Raw genomic sequence first — 17,706 nt, 5'->3', positions numbered from 1 at the left:
TGAACTACAGAATGATTACTTGTGTATCAAATAACTTTGTCAACTTATAGTAATTCAGTCTTTAAATATCGCTGCTGCTGGAACAAAACCTCTTATCTCCATTTTCATCTTTCATTTTTTCAGTTTTTGACATGATTTGAAAATGCCTGTCAGCCTTTACATTGTGTGTAAATTTCATGATGAATGGACCAAAAGAAATGGCCCAAAATGACTTGGAAAGTATGTTTTTCCCTTCTCCTGTAAAGTGACCATTTTGGAGATACGAGGTTTTGTTCCGACAACAGTGATACGTAGCTCCACTTAGATGTCGCACCTGCTAAAGGTAAGGTGCAACATCAGCTGTTCAACTCAAAATGTAGAACTTTACAAGATAATACCTGTTTTATTTCACGTTTTACACATAATTTATTCAAATATCTGATTAGATAAACAAATACTAAGATGAGTTTGGATATCTGTACATTCAAATAACAGTTCCCATCCTTTTATCTGTTACCACCCCTTAGCACATCCATTTCAACTATACTCTTATTTTCATCGACTAAACCACTTGGTCAATGGCATAATAACCGCCTCCAAGCAGTGTCAATCGCAAGCGGTCAATCAAGAGTGCACTCAGTCTCCGTGGCCCAGTCGGAGAGGTTCCTGTTTGAGAGCCCTGCTGGTTAGCCGCCAGCACACGGGGAGTCAAAGCCCTTGGCTTCAGCAACCTAAGAGGCAGGATGAACTACATTTCCTGCCCGCTTTGTTATCAGGACTTCAAAAGGCCCTGGCCCCCACTTGGTTTGCACGTTGCTCTCTGGCAAGGGAGAGGCTTATGGAGAGACAAGAAAGAGGGCCAGTTAAAGCAATCTAGCACAAACACAGCCAACCCCCTTCATACAAACCTCTGGTGAGTTCATTAGAGATGTTTAATTAACTGGTCTCGCTACAACAAAGTGCCCTGGATTCTCACAAGAAAAGGAAACCAGTTTTCACACGCGTGCACGCTTGCCATCTTTTGCTTCCCTTTGAAACAACTTCTAGTTGTTGTGTCGATAAGCCAGCTTTCCAATGAAAAAGCATGTTTACAAACTTGGAGCCAAAAATAAGGGAAAAAAAAATCCACTACCAATAACCCAACAAACCTGCCCAAAAGATATTTACTTGACATGGATATGATTCAGTTTAGACAAGTTTGGAATCGATGCACAATAATCATTAGTGTCAATCATTTCAGGCAGCCTAATGGAGCGAAAGTAATTTATAATTGTTCCGTTCATTATGTCCAGAAAACGCTTCGACGACCTCATCAGAGAAAGCAATCAATGATTCACTAATACACTCTCACATATTCTCAGTCTAAAAAACACACACGGAAAAGGTCACTACGTGATATTCGGCATGCAGAGACAGAGAGAGATGGGGGGAGACAGAGAGAGAGAGAGAGATGGGGGGAGACAGAGAGAGATGGGGGGAGACAGAGAGAGAGAGAGAGAGATGGGGGGGCAGTTTTAATGTGACAAAAGAATCAATTCTTACCACAGCAGCGAAGTAAATGGGCATGAGCGGGTGGGAGGCCAGAAAGAAATCGTAGAGCCGCAAGACATGCCGGAAGTCAGACAGAACGTGGCCGTACCATGTGATCAGCCAACTGAGGGCGAAGATGGTGCCAACCTCAGCCCTGTATTACACATAAAAACAACAAAAAGAACCGTTAAAAGCTCCATTTCCTACATTTTTTGTTGTATTTTATTTTTTTTCACCTCATTTTTTGTGTGAGTTTGTGTACTAATAGTCATATTTCATTTTTACATGACCATTTTCCAATCACGCTTTAGCCCTTAGATTTAAACAGGCTGTTTATGCTACCATGTCCTTAAGACTGATTTACGTAAATAACCTCTGTTCAGATTGGCTGCTCTGTATTGTGCCTCATTCAAAAAGCAATCCAGGCTGAAACACTCCTAATAACTTCAATGTAAATGGGTGGAGCTAAACTGCTAAAATCTGAATAGATCGATATATGTAAATGTGCCATCACAAAAGCAATTAAAAATAGCATTTTTTGCAGCTTATATAGACTATATGGACTGAGGTGGAACAGTGTGTTTTAAAACTTTAACTCAACAAACTCCCTTGTTTTAAAGACTGAATAAAATTCAGTGTTCTGTGATATGGACCCTCTAAAGGAATACTCTGGCACTTTTAATTTAATCCCTATCGGGCACATTCATATTGTACACTATATTAAATACAACAGACAATAATTTAGATGTTTTCTTGTACTTAGAAAAGAACAGAAAACCTCCTGAATCAATAGGTTTCTGTTCTTTACTAAGTACACAGAAAACTATCAAAATCCCTGTCTGCGGTAAGTGACCATATGATACAGATGTAGCAGATGAAAACATTAGAAAAATGCTTTAACGCACACTGTTAGATTCAGTCTTTCATTGTTTACAAATACACAGGCATATGTAAAATATGCAAAAATATGTAAACATGCAAAATATGTAAAAATATGTAAACACTTCCAGTCCAATTATATGTTTTGTTGATTTTCTTGAGAAAATAAGTGAACACATCCTCTACAAGTTCCACATTTAAATTCATCTGATTTTCGTCCACAGTTCCTGTTTATTTGCTGAGTTTAAAAACAAACTCATAAACCATGTGTCCTAACTTTTGCACATGCCACCTTCTGTTTTATTTTTTCCCCCAATACATTAAATTCAGTAAATGAACATTAAATTGTACATTTAAAAGAAGTGTGTTCTCTGTAAAGGACGTGTTAACTTACTTTCACTTAGAAAATCAACAAAACATGTCATTTGAATAGGGCGACCAAACTTTTGCACATGACTGTAGATATATCTGAATGTTAAATCTATACGATGGTTCACTGTATGTCCAGATACCCATTCAACATAGTGAATTCAGGTACATTGATACTAATACAGGTGTTTAACTGCACTAAGGGCTGGCATAACTTCAATAGAAAAGCATTGACCAACAGAATGGGATGCTCTAGCAGCTGTACATGAGCCTACGGTCACCATGCCCAATGCCATGCATCAGCTAGAGACATACAAAGCCCCCTTCAGCAGTGGGCTGTGGAGAAGTGGAACTGCATTCTCTGGAATACCTTTAGGATGAGTTGGAGTGGCATTTGTGAGCCAGAACTGATCACTCAACATCAGTACCTGGCCTCACTAATGCTCCTGTGGCTGAATGCAATTAAATCCTCACAGGTATGTTCTAATATTTAGCGTAAAGCCTTCCCAGAAGAGTGAGGCTGTTACTGCAGTAAAAGGGGACAAACGTCCTATTAATACCTTTGATTTCTGAAGAAACATTGGACGAGCAGATGTCTACACTTTCGGACATACAGTTTAAGATCTTAAAGTCCAAGTCTGTCAGTTCTTCTTTACTGAATGCTGAATATGCGGACTACAATCATCAGGATAGATGTGAACTCTTTCCAATATCTTGGCTAGCAAGCCACATTAATCAGCTACTGCAGTGAGCATCATTAACCAAAAAGGTGGGCATTCACCTTGAAGCTGGATTCAAGACAATTCCATGAACGTTTTCATTTTCTCACAGCATCAGAAGGTTAACTGGTTAATTCTCTTTGCTGTTAAGTAAGATTTGTTTTTCCCATATAAAATAAGCAACATGTGCTTACAAACCAGCAGCATGGAGAAAGTGGGGAGGTTCTGTGAAGGACATTCTACATATTCAATAAATACCACACTTGTACTTCTGAGTACAAGAGATGATATTTTCTCATGATTTATGACAAATTTGATAAAAAGTTATTCCTGCATGCATAGTACAAATTGTTATGCTTTTGTAAGTTTTTGTCATCGAAATGAGCACAAAAAAGTCAGAAGTGCGGACTTGAACCAGATTTTAAACTAGAGTTCAAAAATTACTAAATGATTTAGAGAAAATGGACCACCTAAGAACTGTGTAAGACCTGGTAGACCACCAAAACAGTGACAGCACTTAAAGCTTTCATCTTTGAGAGAAAGGAGAAAATCAAGCTCCACTCGTTTCAGATCTGAAAAATTCCAGTGTTTCTGTCCATCTTTCTACTATGAGAAGACAACTCAACGCTATGGTCTGAAGTGATGTGTAGCTGTCAAGTAGCCCTTTCCTGAGAAAAGAGATATAAAAGAAAAAAAAAAAAGCATGCAAACCAAAGAAAGAACCTGCTGGTGTTCACAGAACAACCCCAGAATCCAGACCTCAGATTCACTGAACGTGTTTAGGTTTATTTGGATTGTCAGGAGTAGAAAATACAACCAAGTTCTAAGACGTGTGGAAAAATATACCTAAAACTTTCTTCGAAAAACTGAAAACAAGTCTCTGAGAAAAGTGGAAGCTGCAATAATAAAAAGTGGACATACTAAATATTGAAAGAATTCTTTTTTGTTGTTTATACTGTAATTATACGTTAATTATACTGTTTTCTACTTTGTCCTGGTGCTGAAAAATTTGCACCATGTCCAATCTGACTTGAAATTAAATAAATGAAAGGTGATCTTGACTTTTGCACAGCACAACAAACAAAATACAAATGTAATCAATTCCATAATTACACAATTAATTGTCATTATGTAATTACATATACACAATTCTGAAATATACATTGAAAAAAAATAGACTTTTAAGGGTTACAGAAGTACAAAATCAAGTTTGGAGTCTTGTTTGGTATCTGGTCTGTCTACCCTAAAGCAGAGCACACTGTTATTTTGTGTGCTGCAATGCTTGAACTGCCCTGCTGTGGCTAAGCAGCCGTGTGAGCACAGCCAATGTGTAAGAAAAACATTCTGGGCATCGCACTAAACATGGATGACCACATGAATGATGTAACTGCGGAGTCTGGTGTCTCCGTCGCCCACGTGCTCTCCTCCTTAGCCACGGTCCATCGCACTGGCCTGTGGGCTGCTCTGACGCCACTTCATCTCTGCAGTTAGCGAGCATGACCTTTCAGAGTGGCCGTCTTCTGTTGCGCAGGAATAACGGACTTTCAACATTAAATGAGAGAGACGTGTGCATGAGTGCCCAAAAACAAAGCTTAAAACAGTTCTTACAGTTACACTTAGAACACTTAGGCATCCGGAAACACGAAAGGTTGTTTTTGTCTTCTAAATAAAGACTAAGCTGTTCCTAAATGAGAAAATCTTTCCAACTGAATCCCCGCTGACAGTACATAATTTAGTCCAAGACTGGACTGTGTGTGCAGAAAAGCAGCCTAAGGAGGGGGTATTCAAGACACAGATTAATCCTGGTCTTGGACTGAAGCGCACTGTGGAAAGTCTCCACTGAAAACCATGGTTTGTGGGGAAACCCAGCCAACATATTTAGCACCACACCATGCTTCTCAATGAGTTTCTCACCATGAGTCTTGACAACAGAGTAAAAACTGTGCATTAGGGCTTCTATACTTAGTAGCACCTTTTATATTGTAGAAGAAAGCTTGGATATGAGGAAGGTATTCAGTTCTGTGAAGGACACACTCTACATATTCAATAAATACCACACTTGTACTTCTGAGTACAAGAGTTGATATTTACTCATGATTTATGACAAATTTGATAAAAAGTTATTCCTGCATGCATAGTACAAATTGTTATGCTTTTGTAAGTTTTTGTCATCGAAATACACAAAAAAGTCAGAAGTGCAGACTTGAACCAGATTTTAAACTAGAGTTCAAAAATGACTAAACGATTTAGAGAAAATGGACCACCTAAGAACTGTGTAAGACCTGGTAGACCACCAAAACAGACTTAAATTTGATGAAAGGTTATTCCTGCATGTATAGCACAACTTGCTATGCTTTTGTCATTTTTTGTCATTGAAATAAGTGCAAAAAAGTTAGAAGTGCAGACCCCAAAAAAGTTCAAAAATTACTAAAAGATTTAGAGAAAATGGAAGATCTAAGAACTGTGCCAGACTTGGCAGACCACCAAAACTGTGACAGTACATAATTTAGTCCAAAACTGGACTGTGTGTGCAGAAAAGCAGCCTATGGGGGGGCGTATTCAAGACACCAATTAATCCTGGTCTTGGACTGAAGCGCACTGTGGAAAGTCTCCACTGAAAACCATGGTTTGTGGGGAGAACCAGCCAACATCTTTAGCACCACACCATGCTTCTGAATGAGTTTCTGACCATCAGTCTTTGAAAACTATGCATATACTTAGCAGCACGCATTGTATCGTAAAACACAGCTTGTATATGAGCAAGCTATTCACTTCATTAAAACTTCGTCAAAGGGCACAATTTAGGGCCCAAGACTGAATTTTCTTCACTAAACTGAAAAAGAGTTCGATTTAGTACATTGAGACTGTTAAAGGTTTCAACATGTATCATTCAATCCTGAATCCATACAGTCCCATATTAACACTAAACTGCAATGTTTTTAATGTTTTTTTTTTTTCTGTGAAAACCAATTCTGCCCACAGCAGCTTAGCTCTGCCTATTCACACTGAAGTTATAAAGAATGTTTCTGTCCAGGTAACTTCTTGAATGAGGCACAACACAGAGTAGCCAATCATAACAGAGCTCATTTACATATATCAGTGTTAAAAGCACACTAAAGAAAACAGTCTGCTTGAATGGATGTAGAAAGCCTGCATGACAGTCGTGAAAGAATGAATTATGATTTCGGTACACAAAACCATATCAAGTTGTAAACAGATTTCAGAGAAAAATAAAATACAAGAAAATGTAGTACATTTAAACATGTAGCCACCACTTGCTCCTATCTATTACAGTAACACAGGCTGCACTGCTAAATTTGAACCAAAAAAATATGATAGTAAAAACAACAGTCAAGTGAAACATCTAAATCAAATTTTTAGAGCCATGTTTTTTTTCCTTTTCTGAGAGTTGAGAGTTGATAACAGACTATCACATTAGTTCACAAATCATAGTTTAAAGACCACATCAGAAGTTTTTGTGTGGGTTTTTGTGACATTATATCTTTTTCATTTGGTTCGGTTGGTTTCACGCTGAAATGGACGAAGTGCCAAGTTATACCAAATTATACATGCGGGTGTTCTTAACGTTCTTTGATTGTTCAGAAATTTGGCAGAGATACAAGCGCTGTTATTTTCATGTCTGCCTCCATTGAACAACCTATTTTTTATGTTGACTTTGACAGTATAAAATCCAGATCTATCACTTTCTTTTATAGTTCATAAAACATCTTGTCATACCCATCATTTTTGGAGAAAATTCACTACTGCAGCTCATGAGCCTCTGTTAAGAGACAAATGTTAAATCGATAGCAGTACAGCACTGATGTCCACTGATAAGCATGCTCTGATGCTAAATTTCCTCATTTGATGCAGTCTCACCAACAGTGAACCGAACCAGAGTTTGCTTGAAAGTGGGCCGAGACCCACAAGTTTTGGCGGACCACAGTTCTGTTGTTTGGTGCGGGCCCAAGCTCACATGGACAGTGTTTACATCTGTCAAATTACCAAATTAAACTAAATGTTTTCGATTGGTCCACACGCAACAACCCAGCTAGGACTGAAAGTGCCCTAGAACTACTGGAGTCTGTATTCTTCCCATCTGGGCCAAGTCCTCCAGACTCACTGTCATTTAATCCACTGTGTAGTGTTTCTTTTTTAGAATTATTTATTATTTATTATGTTTACTGTCTGTTTGCATTGTTGTCTGCTGCTGTTTGTGTGTAAAATTCAGCACAATGTTCTACAGAAAATCAGTTTCATCCTTCACGCATCACATGACTGTGGTAAGAAGGTATGGCAATAAAATTGACTCTAAACCCACAAAAAAATGACCATATGAAAATACATATCGGCAGTTAGCCTTGGCTATCGCAGCTTTAAGTTTCTTAAAATCCATACCTGCATTGGTCGCAAACTTTTCATATGGATGAGCTTGGAAAACAAATGGACAATGATGCAAGTAAGCATATTCCCAAAACAAGCCAGAGTGCTCTGAAGTTTTGAAAGGTCCGACTATATTGGGCCTCAGCTTGTTAAGTTTGGAAAGCGGCCTCAGCAACAGCACCTGAATGAGCTACGCCATTAAACCTGTAGACCAGCAGTACACTAGACACAGCTCCCAGGACGCACGTATACAATATTTATCAAGAGTCTATTATTCACTACATTTTAAATGACAAGCCATTAAAAATAACTTCCTTTTATATATGAGGCTGGGGAATAAGCACGCAACAGAGTCCTTTCCAGCTGACTATAACTACAGGTTTGTGCTTGTTCACATGGCACCGCACACAGACACGCATCCAACCCCACGGATACACACACTGCCCAAGATGCTTTGCATTATGCATGAAAAATCAAACGGTACAAGCCCGTTTTTGTGCATCATACACACTACAGTGGTTTAAAAGTAATGTTGCCTCACACGTATCTGACAACAGAGATAAAACAGACCAGCATTTCCCTTCAGAAACCTTAAAGAAACCTTAGAAACCTTAAAGCTAGAACTTGTGCATACACATATAAAACAACTGAACAACAAATGTACATTTTATATATTTTTACAAATTCAAACATGGGCAGGAAGTTACATAACCAGGGAGCTGCTAAAAAGCACTTTGACACTGACAAAACAGAAAGAGCACTCAATCTCTTCTAACTGGCTGACAGCTGCTTTGATATGAAACCCTGTGCTTTTCTCCAGGGAGTATGTTTTACATGTCAGTTGTGTGTCTTAGCGAGCAGATCAATTTTACACAAAATAGCAAAGTAAACAGGAAATCTGCTCCTAATTTACTGCTTCTGAAGCTCAAACTTGACCAACCATGCTGGTTCAGACAGAGCCACAGGCAAGACAAGCTGAACAGGACACAGGAGTGCACGACTTCACCATGTGTGGCTGAGGCTAAATGCCAAACTCTGCTGCCCCCTAGGGGTGAAAAAGCACACCAAACTAAAGCTTATTCACTTTGCAAGCTCATAAAAACTGATCACAACTTTTTACCAACACGTCTCCAAAGTAAGACCTTTAAATTTGTCTTATTTTACTGTTCTCATGACAGCAAAACTACATGTATAAATTTAATACCCTCAAGAGAAGAGAAACAGTTTGTAGTTCTTGCAAACATGGACCAAGGGGACCAAAAGTGCTTATTTTAGGGATCAAATTTTGGCAAATTCTTTGGACAGATAATTAATTAATTTAATTTATCATTAGTCAGCAAGCTTAGCAAGCCTAAAAACGAGGTCATAAACAAGCAAAATATGAAACACTCAGACATTAGCAGAGCCAAGTTAAAAGTTTACTTTTTCAAAAATAAAAATAAAAATAAAACAAAAAAAAAACAAACAAAACAGAACACCGAGATACAAGATATTTGCACAACAGCAATGATGATATGATTATATGACTGAAAATTAATCGTTGACAAAAAGACAGGAACATAAAATGAAAAGCAACTTCTAAAGTTTTAAAAATGCTATAATTACCACTCGTTTCTAGCCAAAGTTGAAAACTAGCAGTCACTGTCCACCACTTCCTTTTCTATAATTACTTCACACCACCACACACACTTGCTCTCTGAGAACATGAACAGAAGAGTTGTCTGTCTTGTTGCTTGTGAACGTTTGTTTTTGATACGGCACACTGTTGTAGTTGTGCCACTATTTTTAGCTTGCTTAATTTTTTTTATCAGCCCTCTCTTGTGGAACCAACTGCCTACTGCACCGTCAAACATACGATACAAAAAGGTTCCTCAACTTGAATGATACATTTATTCAGATAGGAACTGCTGTTTTTTTAATGAAAAACAAAATTAACTTTTTTTATTGTTAGCACTGGTTGGAATTATTTGTTGGTTGGTTAATCAATTACATCCACACATACTGCAGACCAGCACTCTGAATTTGAAGTAATGACTATAAGGTTATTGTGCACAATGTCAGCTTTATTCTGGGGGTATATAGGTCTACATCTAATGTGGCAGAATCACAGCTATTTTTAATTCACACTAATAGCTAAATAACAGACGAACTGTCATGTATAGCACTTAGCTGAAAATTGAAAACCTACAGATATCACCCAATGCTGATTATCGTCCCTGGCGACACTCTCCTAGACATGCAACACAGGGAGTTTCAGATTCTGCTTGTTTTCAGCTTCTTTCAGTCTTTTCTACATTCATTCTCAAAGTGGTTCAGATTAGAACATTACACTTGGTAGCACATTACTTAAACCCCATACATAAGATTGACATAACCATGCCATAAATATGCCACGTTGTCACATGAGTTGTCACAACAGATTTTGTTCAGTAAAATAACAGTATCATGTTACCATTACTGGTAATTGTCATTACAGATGTCAAAATGTTTAATGTAGTGACCGCTAACCAGAGTAAACAAAAGAAATTAGCATGTGTTATAAGCCATCATGAAATCAAGCCAACAGCATACTACTAAATGTTATTTGTTTATTAGTAAATGGATTACTGTGTAACTTTAGTCATTATCAGTGTCTCTCAAATGTAGTGGCCCCATTCAAGAAACAGTCCTCACCCTAATAAAAACAGGGCAGCAACCTAGTGTACTGGCACTGACAGTGATCTGACAAGGACATTGCTCTATTGATCTCTGCTGAAGCCTATGTAAACTTAACATAAACTATCAGTCAGCACAACTCAAACTTTACCTCAGCATGAAGTCATGTAGCTCAGGATCAACCTGCTCCAGAATAGGCATCAAGTAGTTGAGGATGTGTTTGGTACTGTCCATAGTGGGGTCCATAAAGTCCCTACACCAACACACAGCAAATAGCAAAGAGTTAGTGCTGAGATGTTGAAATATGACAAACTTCCCAGTGACAAAGAAACTCACTGGTTACTACAAACTATAGGGTAAACTTACAGGGCTGGATACAGATTAAGTCTAGTCTTGGACTAAAATGCAATACAAATAGTGCTTCATCATTAAAAATCAAATTTAGAGTATGCTGAGATTTAATATCTGGGTGATGAGGAAAGCAAAGAGCCTGCAGAAAGGCTTGTCTGGACATGTTCAACAAAACAAAAAAAACCTCTTTTTTAATTTCCTCATTGAATCAAACTAGAATATAATTTTTGTGCTAACAACAAAAGAACATAACTCAGTACAAAGTGTGTAATATATAAATATTAAATAATATATTCAGAGGCAGGAGTGTTAAAACTTGTCGAAGGACACTATGCTGACATAAAGAAAAATGGGCTGTTATCTTCAAACCTGAGGTGATGATTGGATAACGTCTCAACCATTGCTATGGCCATCCGTTCTCCTACTACCAACAGGAAGGTCACCACTATATCGTGGTAACCCTGGTAGTAGTGCAGCTGAGGGTTTCTCCTCAAAACATCCAGAATTATGTCAATCAGCTGCTCCTGCAGCACCTCCCTTTCATCAGCACGCATCCCTGACAGACAGAGATAGATGGGCAGAATTAGAAACCTGGGATTCACAAAAGCTTTTTTAAGAAAAAACTTGCGAAGGTTCTTCAGACAAACACTAACAAGTTCATAAGAATGTTCTTAAATGCAATTCTCGAAAAGAAGTCCTCAAATATTCTTAAGAACATCTTCATTGTTTTCTTATGTAGGCTATGTTGCATTCTACCATGTACCATAAACAACTCAAGATACACTCTGAATTTGTATTAACTGTCAGTTCTGTGGAAAGCAAGAGGCGGCGTCCAATGGCTTCAAACATACCACTTGCTCTTAGAATTCTAAGAAAATAGTTAAGAAGTTAATAACAATGTCTCATAACTTTTTTTTTTTTTAAGAATGAAGTTAAGAAAAAACAAACATTTAAAAAGATTTTCTTTCGTAAGACACTTTCATGAATCTGGCCCCTGTAGAAATAATAACACTCTCTCACTTCTCCTAACCAATTCCACGTTCAACTAGAGACTTAATTGAGCCTGGTATGGACTGTAAAAATCCAGCTATGTTTCTTAAATTCTGGATAATAACTTCAAGGGTTGGTTTGCTGGACAGGGATCAAGCCTAGTCTTGGAGTACATTTTCCTTTCAATGGAGAATTTCCACTGAGAATGCTGTGTAGTGCAGGACTAGGCTTAATCCCTGTCTGGGGAAAACTAACCCTAACTGTACAACTAATGTTTAAGCACAATTATTCAATAGCAATGTTTCCCTTTCTTTTGATTGCCTGATTGGGTTTGTGGTATGTTTGTGATTTGTCAAGTTTTTCCATTGCTGGTAGCTGGGTTTGTCTGGGCTGGGGGGCTCTTCGCTGCAGGGACAGGTTTTGGTTGGGCTGTGGGCAGGGGGCTTTTCACTGCAGGGACAGGATTTGGCTGGATCGCAGACTGAGACACATTTTACCATAGTGCTAAGGTCTGACTGGGCCACTGGCCAGTGCACTCTTCACTGTGGGGCGAGGTTTGGCTGTGGCATGGCCAGGGAAAGTTTCCGTGGCGGACGTGGGAAACTGTTGTCTCAGAAACATGTCCTGAGTAGGGCATATTTTTCTTTGGCCTGAAATTACATCTCAAAGTATGAACCAACAACATGCAACTTGTGAGTGTCCCAGAACTCTCTAGATGCTGCTGGTTACACAATGTCCCAAAGGCATTTCAGAGGTCAATAATTGCAATCTGGAAAAAAGGCATGACTGAAATTTTTTAACCAATGGTAGATAAAGGTTACCTCTTGGGAAACGCCGCATGGAACGCCTGACATCAAGAAGCACCTGGTTATAGTCTTTGTGGTTCTCCCTGACATTTTTAGCTATGGATAGAGAACAGGAAAAGGTACAGAAAAAGTGAGAGACAAGACATGAAAGAGAACCTCATCACAAATCTTTATGATAATGACAACTTGCTCTAACATACAGTAAGCTACTCAGGACTCACACACACTTACCAGGTTTTGGTGGCAGGTTAAACACATTGACACTGAGCAGCTTGGGCCAAACTTTTCTTCGCACATCATCTGTCAACAAGCCACCCTCACTGACAGCTGCCTGCCGCAAGGTCTCAATATCCACTGGGTCGCTGTTCAGGGCCTGGTGAATGTCCACTAGCTTCTGCTTCTTCCAGGAAACATGTTCTGCAAAAAAGAGAGTAAAATTTAAAGGCTCATGAACTTGCTTTCCAAAACTCGTGGTCATGTAGAAATACTTTAAACAGGAAGTATGGCAGTTTGGTGTGAAATGCGCCATTCTAGAGAAACTGACCAAGTCAGAACTGTTCACAGCAGCAGTGATAGGAACCAGAGATCTGAATAGTATAATGCCTTTTAAGAAAGTGAAGACAAAATGGTAACAAATATGCTGCCAGATGCCTGAGACATGTTTTACGATAGTTTTGATGTAAGATTTTGGCCTGAAAATGTATGCTTTTTTTTTAAATACACTCATGACAGAGACGCATAAGTAAGGCAAAATAGTCCCCAAAAGAAAACTAACCAACTATTTTGCCAAGATCAACATTTCATATTAAAACTCAGAACACAGGTGTACGTTCACTGGTCATTTTGGACAATAAATAAAATGAATAAACTCTCATTGTAGGCATTGAGACCCCTAGTTCCTTTCACCACCACTGTAAATAAAATCTCATAAAATAAAGTCAGTAAGTTTCTCTCCACAATGTGTGGTACTGGGAATAATTTGTGGCAACATACAGTCATAACTACCTGTAGCAGCACATTAACTCTTCTGCTGCAAATGCAAAGAATATAGATATATGCCACATTTGGCTGGCTTGGTGAAGAAGACACCTCTTACAAAGTTAGTTAGTCCATAAGACTGACATTTCAGCCATCTTTGGGTGCCAGTTTTTTTACATATTTCATATAATAGCTCTTTCCCATTCATACAGTAACGCTTTTGTGAACATCCACTCAAGCTGAAAATTTCAGGCGCCCCTGTTGGCTTGGTGGGACATAAGCGCACAAGCACGATTTGGCAGCGAATTATTGTTCATAAAGACACAAAAAGCACATATTTGTGGTCCTCTCTGAATTCTTAAATACACAGCAGCAGTTTCAGTTCTTTCTGTAATGCATTTCGTACAGGTTACACAGCTGCCGCCTCCCTGTCTTCTGTTTGCAGGGTTTCCACGTAGACGGGTGCGGACACGTCAGTACGGCTGCTAACGTTAGCGTTAACCCTGCTAGCGTTGCTGGACTAGCCAGCTAGCACCGTCTAACGTTACTCCAACACCAGAAACAGAATTAACTTCACATTAAATAACAGTGTTTTATTCCATAAGCTATTATAAACATTGACACCGCCTAAATACACGGTTAACGTCCTATCCTGCTCACCTTCGTGTCTCTGGCTACTTCCATTCACGCTTCTGGCCCCGCTCAGCGGCTGCTGGCGTTTTTTCACCTTTTTCATGTCCTTTAAGGTTCCAGTTTGCCAAAACCAAGACAGCTCATTAATATCACTACATTTAGACGCTGTATTAAAACGAAGAGAATATCTGGTACAGAGAACTACAGCTGTAATTGAGTATTGAAACAGCCGCTATCTGACACACCGCCTCTTCTCATTAGTGTCCATTAGCCTGCCTGTAAACCAAACCTGACTGCAGAAAGGGGCGCCATCTCCCACCTGATTGGTCTACCCGCGTCACAAGGCTTAACGCGATTGGCTAATTTTCCTGTCGGATACTCCGGTTGTCATGGTGAAAACAAATGAGCGCGTGCTTTTATTTACAAGCGTTTAGTTTTGCTTCACTAAACCTGACTTACTATGTCGAAATAATGACTTATTTTCTCAAATTATCGACTTAGTATGTCGAACTTATGACTTAGTATCTCGTAATAATGATTTTTTTTCCTAAAAGTATTAACTTACTATGTAGAAATGATCATCATCTCGTAATCTGTAACTGTTACTCACCATGTCAAAATAATGACTTGTGTTCTCTAATTGTTGACTAAGTGAATCAAACTAATGAATCAGTATCTCGTAATAATGATTGTTCCTCAATATACCTACTTTCTTGAAATGTAATGACTGATTATTATCAAAATCATAAGCTTTTGATAGTGTCTCAAGTTATTTTGCGATATTAAGTCAGTATTTCGAGCAAATTGGTCATTTCGAGATATTAAGTCAATTATTTCTTGAGAGAATAGTTGTTCGTTCGAGATATTAGTCAATATTTTGAGAAAATCCGATATTATTAAGCAATTTTTACGTACTGGTGTCAGAAGCAAAGGATAAAAACGTACCTGGAGGGAAAGGGGCTTCCATAAAATGCGTTAATATTCGGATATGAAATATTTGGCCGGTGGTGGGAAAGAAAAGTTTGGAAAAACAGCTCAGGAACGGAAAATGCCCCGTATAGCGATGACTTTATACATAGCATCCATAATCAACACGCGCTGTTGAGCGCGAGCGCCCTTTGGGTGTGTTCACGAGTATCAGCTGCTGTTGACTGCTGCAGACATGCTCTCCGTTTCTCTGATGGAGCGCGGTTTAGAGCCCAGTCTGGTGCTCTTTTCCCTGACTACACATCAACACCGCTCACTCCAATAAATACAGAGCCTGTATCTCTGAAAATAAGCCCACCTGCAGCATTAATCCACTGTGAGAAAGCTCAGTTTGCACCATCATATCATACAGCAGCCTGGGAGAGAGGGACACTGATAGTGCTGCACGTGAGGAGAATTCAATCGGTTGATAATCAAAAAGATTATCTCAGCATTCATACTGTTAATCATGTCTTTTAACAGTACAGATGTGGCCACATGCTGTCCAATAGAGTGGGGCACTCTGGATCAGCTGCACATGAGGTCACAATGCCCAATGCAAGGTATTGGCTAGAGGGGTACAAAGCCCCTCAGTACTGGACTGTGAAGCAGTGGAGCTGTGTTCTCTGGAGTGATGGAACCCCATCAAATACCTTTTGGATGAGTTGGAGTAATCCAGAACTGATCGTCCAACATCGGTACCTGACCTCACTAATGCTCAATCAAATCCTCACAGCAATGTTCCAACATCTTGTGTAAAGCCTTCCCAGATAAGTAGATGCTGTTACTGCAGCAGAGAGGGACAAATTCCCTGTCAGTACCCTTCATTTCAGGAGAAACGCTGGTTGAGCTGATTGTCTCAAGCTAATAACTACTAATTACTTTCTTGAAATGTTAAATTATCTTGGCACAGGTCAAACATTGAGTTACTGCATACATTTTTAAACACAAATTACAATTATTTCAACATATGTGAGAAACCCCCAAAATATTTTGATATAATAAGTCAAAACTTTGAGAAAACAAATAATTCTTTTGTTGAAAGTTTGACATGATAAGTCAAAATCATGTCATACTGCTATCAAAAGAGGGGAAATAGTGGGTTAGTAAGTGTATGAGTGAGTGAGTGGTAAATGAGTGAGTGAAGGAGTGAGAGAGTGAGTGAGTGAGTGAACAACTAAGCGAGCTACAGAGCAAGCAAGTGAACGGCAGAGTGAGTGACCAAATGAGTGAGTGAGTGAAAGAGTGAGTGAATGAATGAGTGAGTGAGTGAAAGAGTGAGCAAGTGAATAAGAGAGTCAATCAGTTAGTAAGTGAGTGAAGGAGTGAATGAGTGAGCAACTAAGCGAGCGGCTGAGCAAGTGAGTGAATAAAAGAGTGAGCGACCAAGTGAGTGAGTGATTGAGTGAAAGAGTGAGTGAATGAGTGAGTGAGTGAGCAACTAAGCGAGCAGCTGAGCAAGTGAGTGAATAAAAGAGTGAGCGACCAAGTGAGTGAGTGAGTGAGTGATTGAGTGAATGAGTGAGTGAATGAGTGAGTGAGTGAGTGAGTGAATGAGTGAGTGAGTGAGTGAGCAACTAAGTGAGCAACTGAGCAAGTGAGTGAATAAGAGTGAGCGACCAAGTGAGTGAGTAAATGAGTGAGTGAGTGAGTGATTGAGTGAATGAGTGAGTGAATGAGTAAGTGAGTGAGTGAATGAATGAGTGAGTGAGTGAGTGAATGAGTGAGCAATTAAGCGAGCAGCTGAGCAAGTGAGTGAATAAAAGAGTGAGCGACCAAGTGAGTGAGTGAATGAGTGAGTGAGTGAGTGATTGAGTGAATGAGTGAGTGAATGAGTGAGTAAGTGAGTGATTGAGTGAATGAGTGAGTGAGCAACTAAGCGAGCAGCTGAGCAAATGAGTGAATAAAAGAGTGAGCGACCAAGTGAGTGAGTGAATGAGTGAGTGAGTGAATGAGTGAGTGAGTGAGTGAGTGAATGAGTAAGCAACTAAGCGAGCAGCTGAGCAAGTGAGTGAATAAAAGAGTGAGCGACCAAGTGAGTGAGTGAATGAGTGTGTGATTGAGTGAAATAGTAAGTGAAAAACTGAGTAAATGAGTGAGTGAGTAAGTAAACTAGACAATGAGAGAGTAAATCAGTAAATAAATACATAAGTAAATAATTTAGTGAAAGAGAGAGTGAATCAGGAAGTGAGTGAGTGAATGAGTGAGTGAGTGCAAAAAATAGTTCCTTCCGCCCAGAGCCATTTCTAAACATTTGGGGGGCCCTAAGCAACATCTCGGGGGTCCCCCCACACCCTGCATACCATATTGCATATTATTATATATGAGAATGGAATAATAATTAACATGTCATGAATTTTGAAAGTTTAATTTCAAAGTTGAAGCTTAACAAACGTTATTTTTTAAATCAAACTACATGTTGGTAGGGCCTCGGGGGTCCTAGCAAGAAACGACCCTGCGTCCTTCAT

General features: G+C 39.1%; 1 protein-coding gene across 2 annotated transcripts in view; it reads right to left on the bottom strand.

Moving 5' to 3' along the window:
* The window catches only part of zgc:63863 (uncharacterized protein LOC393372 homolog), a 33,038-nt gene extending 18,499 nt beyond the window's left edge, over positions 1-14,539 (bottom strand). For both annotated transcript variants that reach the window (XM_036567535.1, XM_036567536.1), the window contains exons 1-6: positions 14,300-14,539; positions 12,893-13,078; positions 12,677-12,757; positions 11,235-11,421; positions 10,666-10,767; positions 1,522-1,663 (exon numbers count right to left, since the gene is read on the bottom strand). In XM_036567535.1, coding sequence (XP_036423428.1) covers positions 1,522-1,663; positions 10,666-10,767; positions 11,235-11,421; positions 12,677-12,757; positions 12,893-13,078; positions 14,300-14,375 — 774 coding nt within the window. In that variant the 5' untranslated portion in view covers positions 14,376-14,539. The remainder of the gene's footprint in view (positions 1-1,521; positions 1,664-10,665; positions 10,768-11,234; positions 11,422-12,676; positions 12,758-12,892; positions 13,079-14,299) is intronic.
* Between the last annotated feature and the right edge of the window lie 3,167 nt (positions 14,540-17,706).

Source organism: Colossoma macropomum, unplaced genomic scaffold (assembly GCF_904425465.1).
Source record: "Colossoma macropomum unplaced genomic scaffold, Colossoma_macropomum, whole genome shotgun sequence".
NCBI classification, from domain to species: domain Eukaryota; kingdom Metazoa; phylum Chordata; class Actinopteri; order Characiformes; family Serrasalmidae; genus Colossoma; species Colossoma macropomum.
Note: the sequence above shows the minus strand (reverse complement) of the source record. Positions and strands in the feature narration are given on the sequence as shown.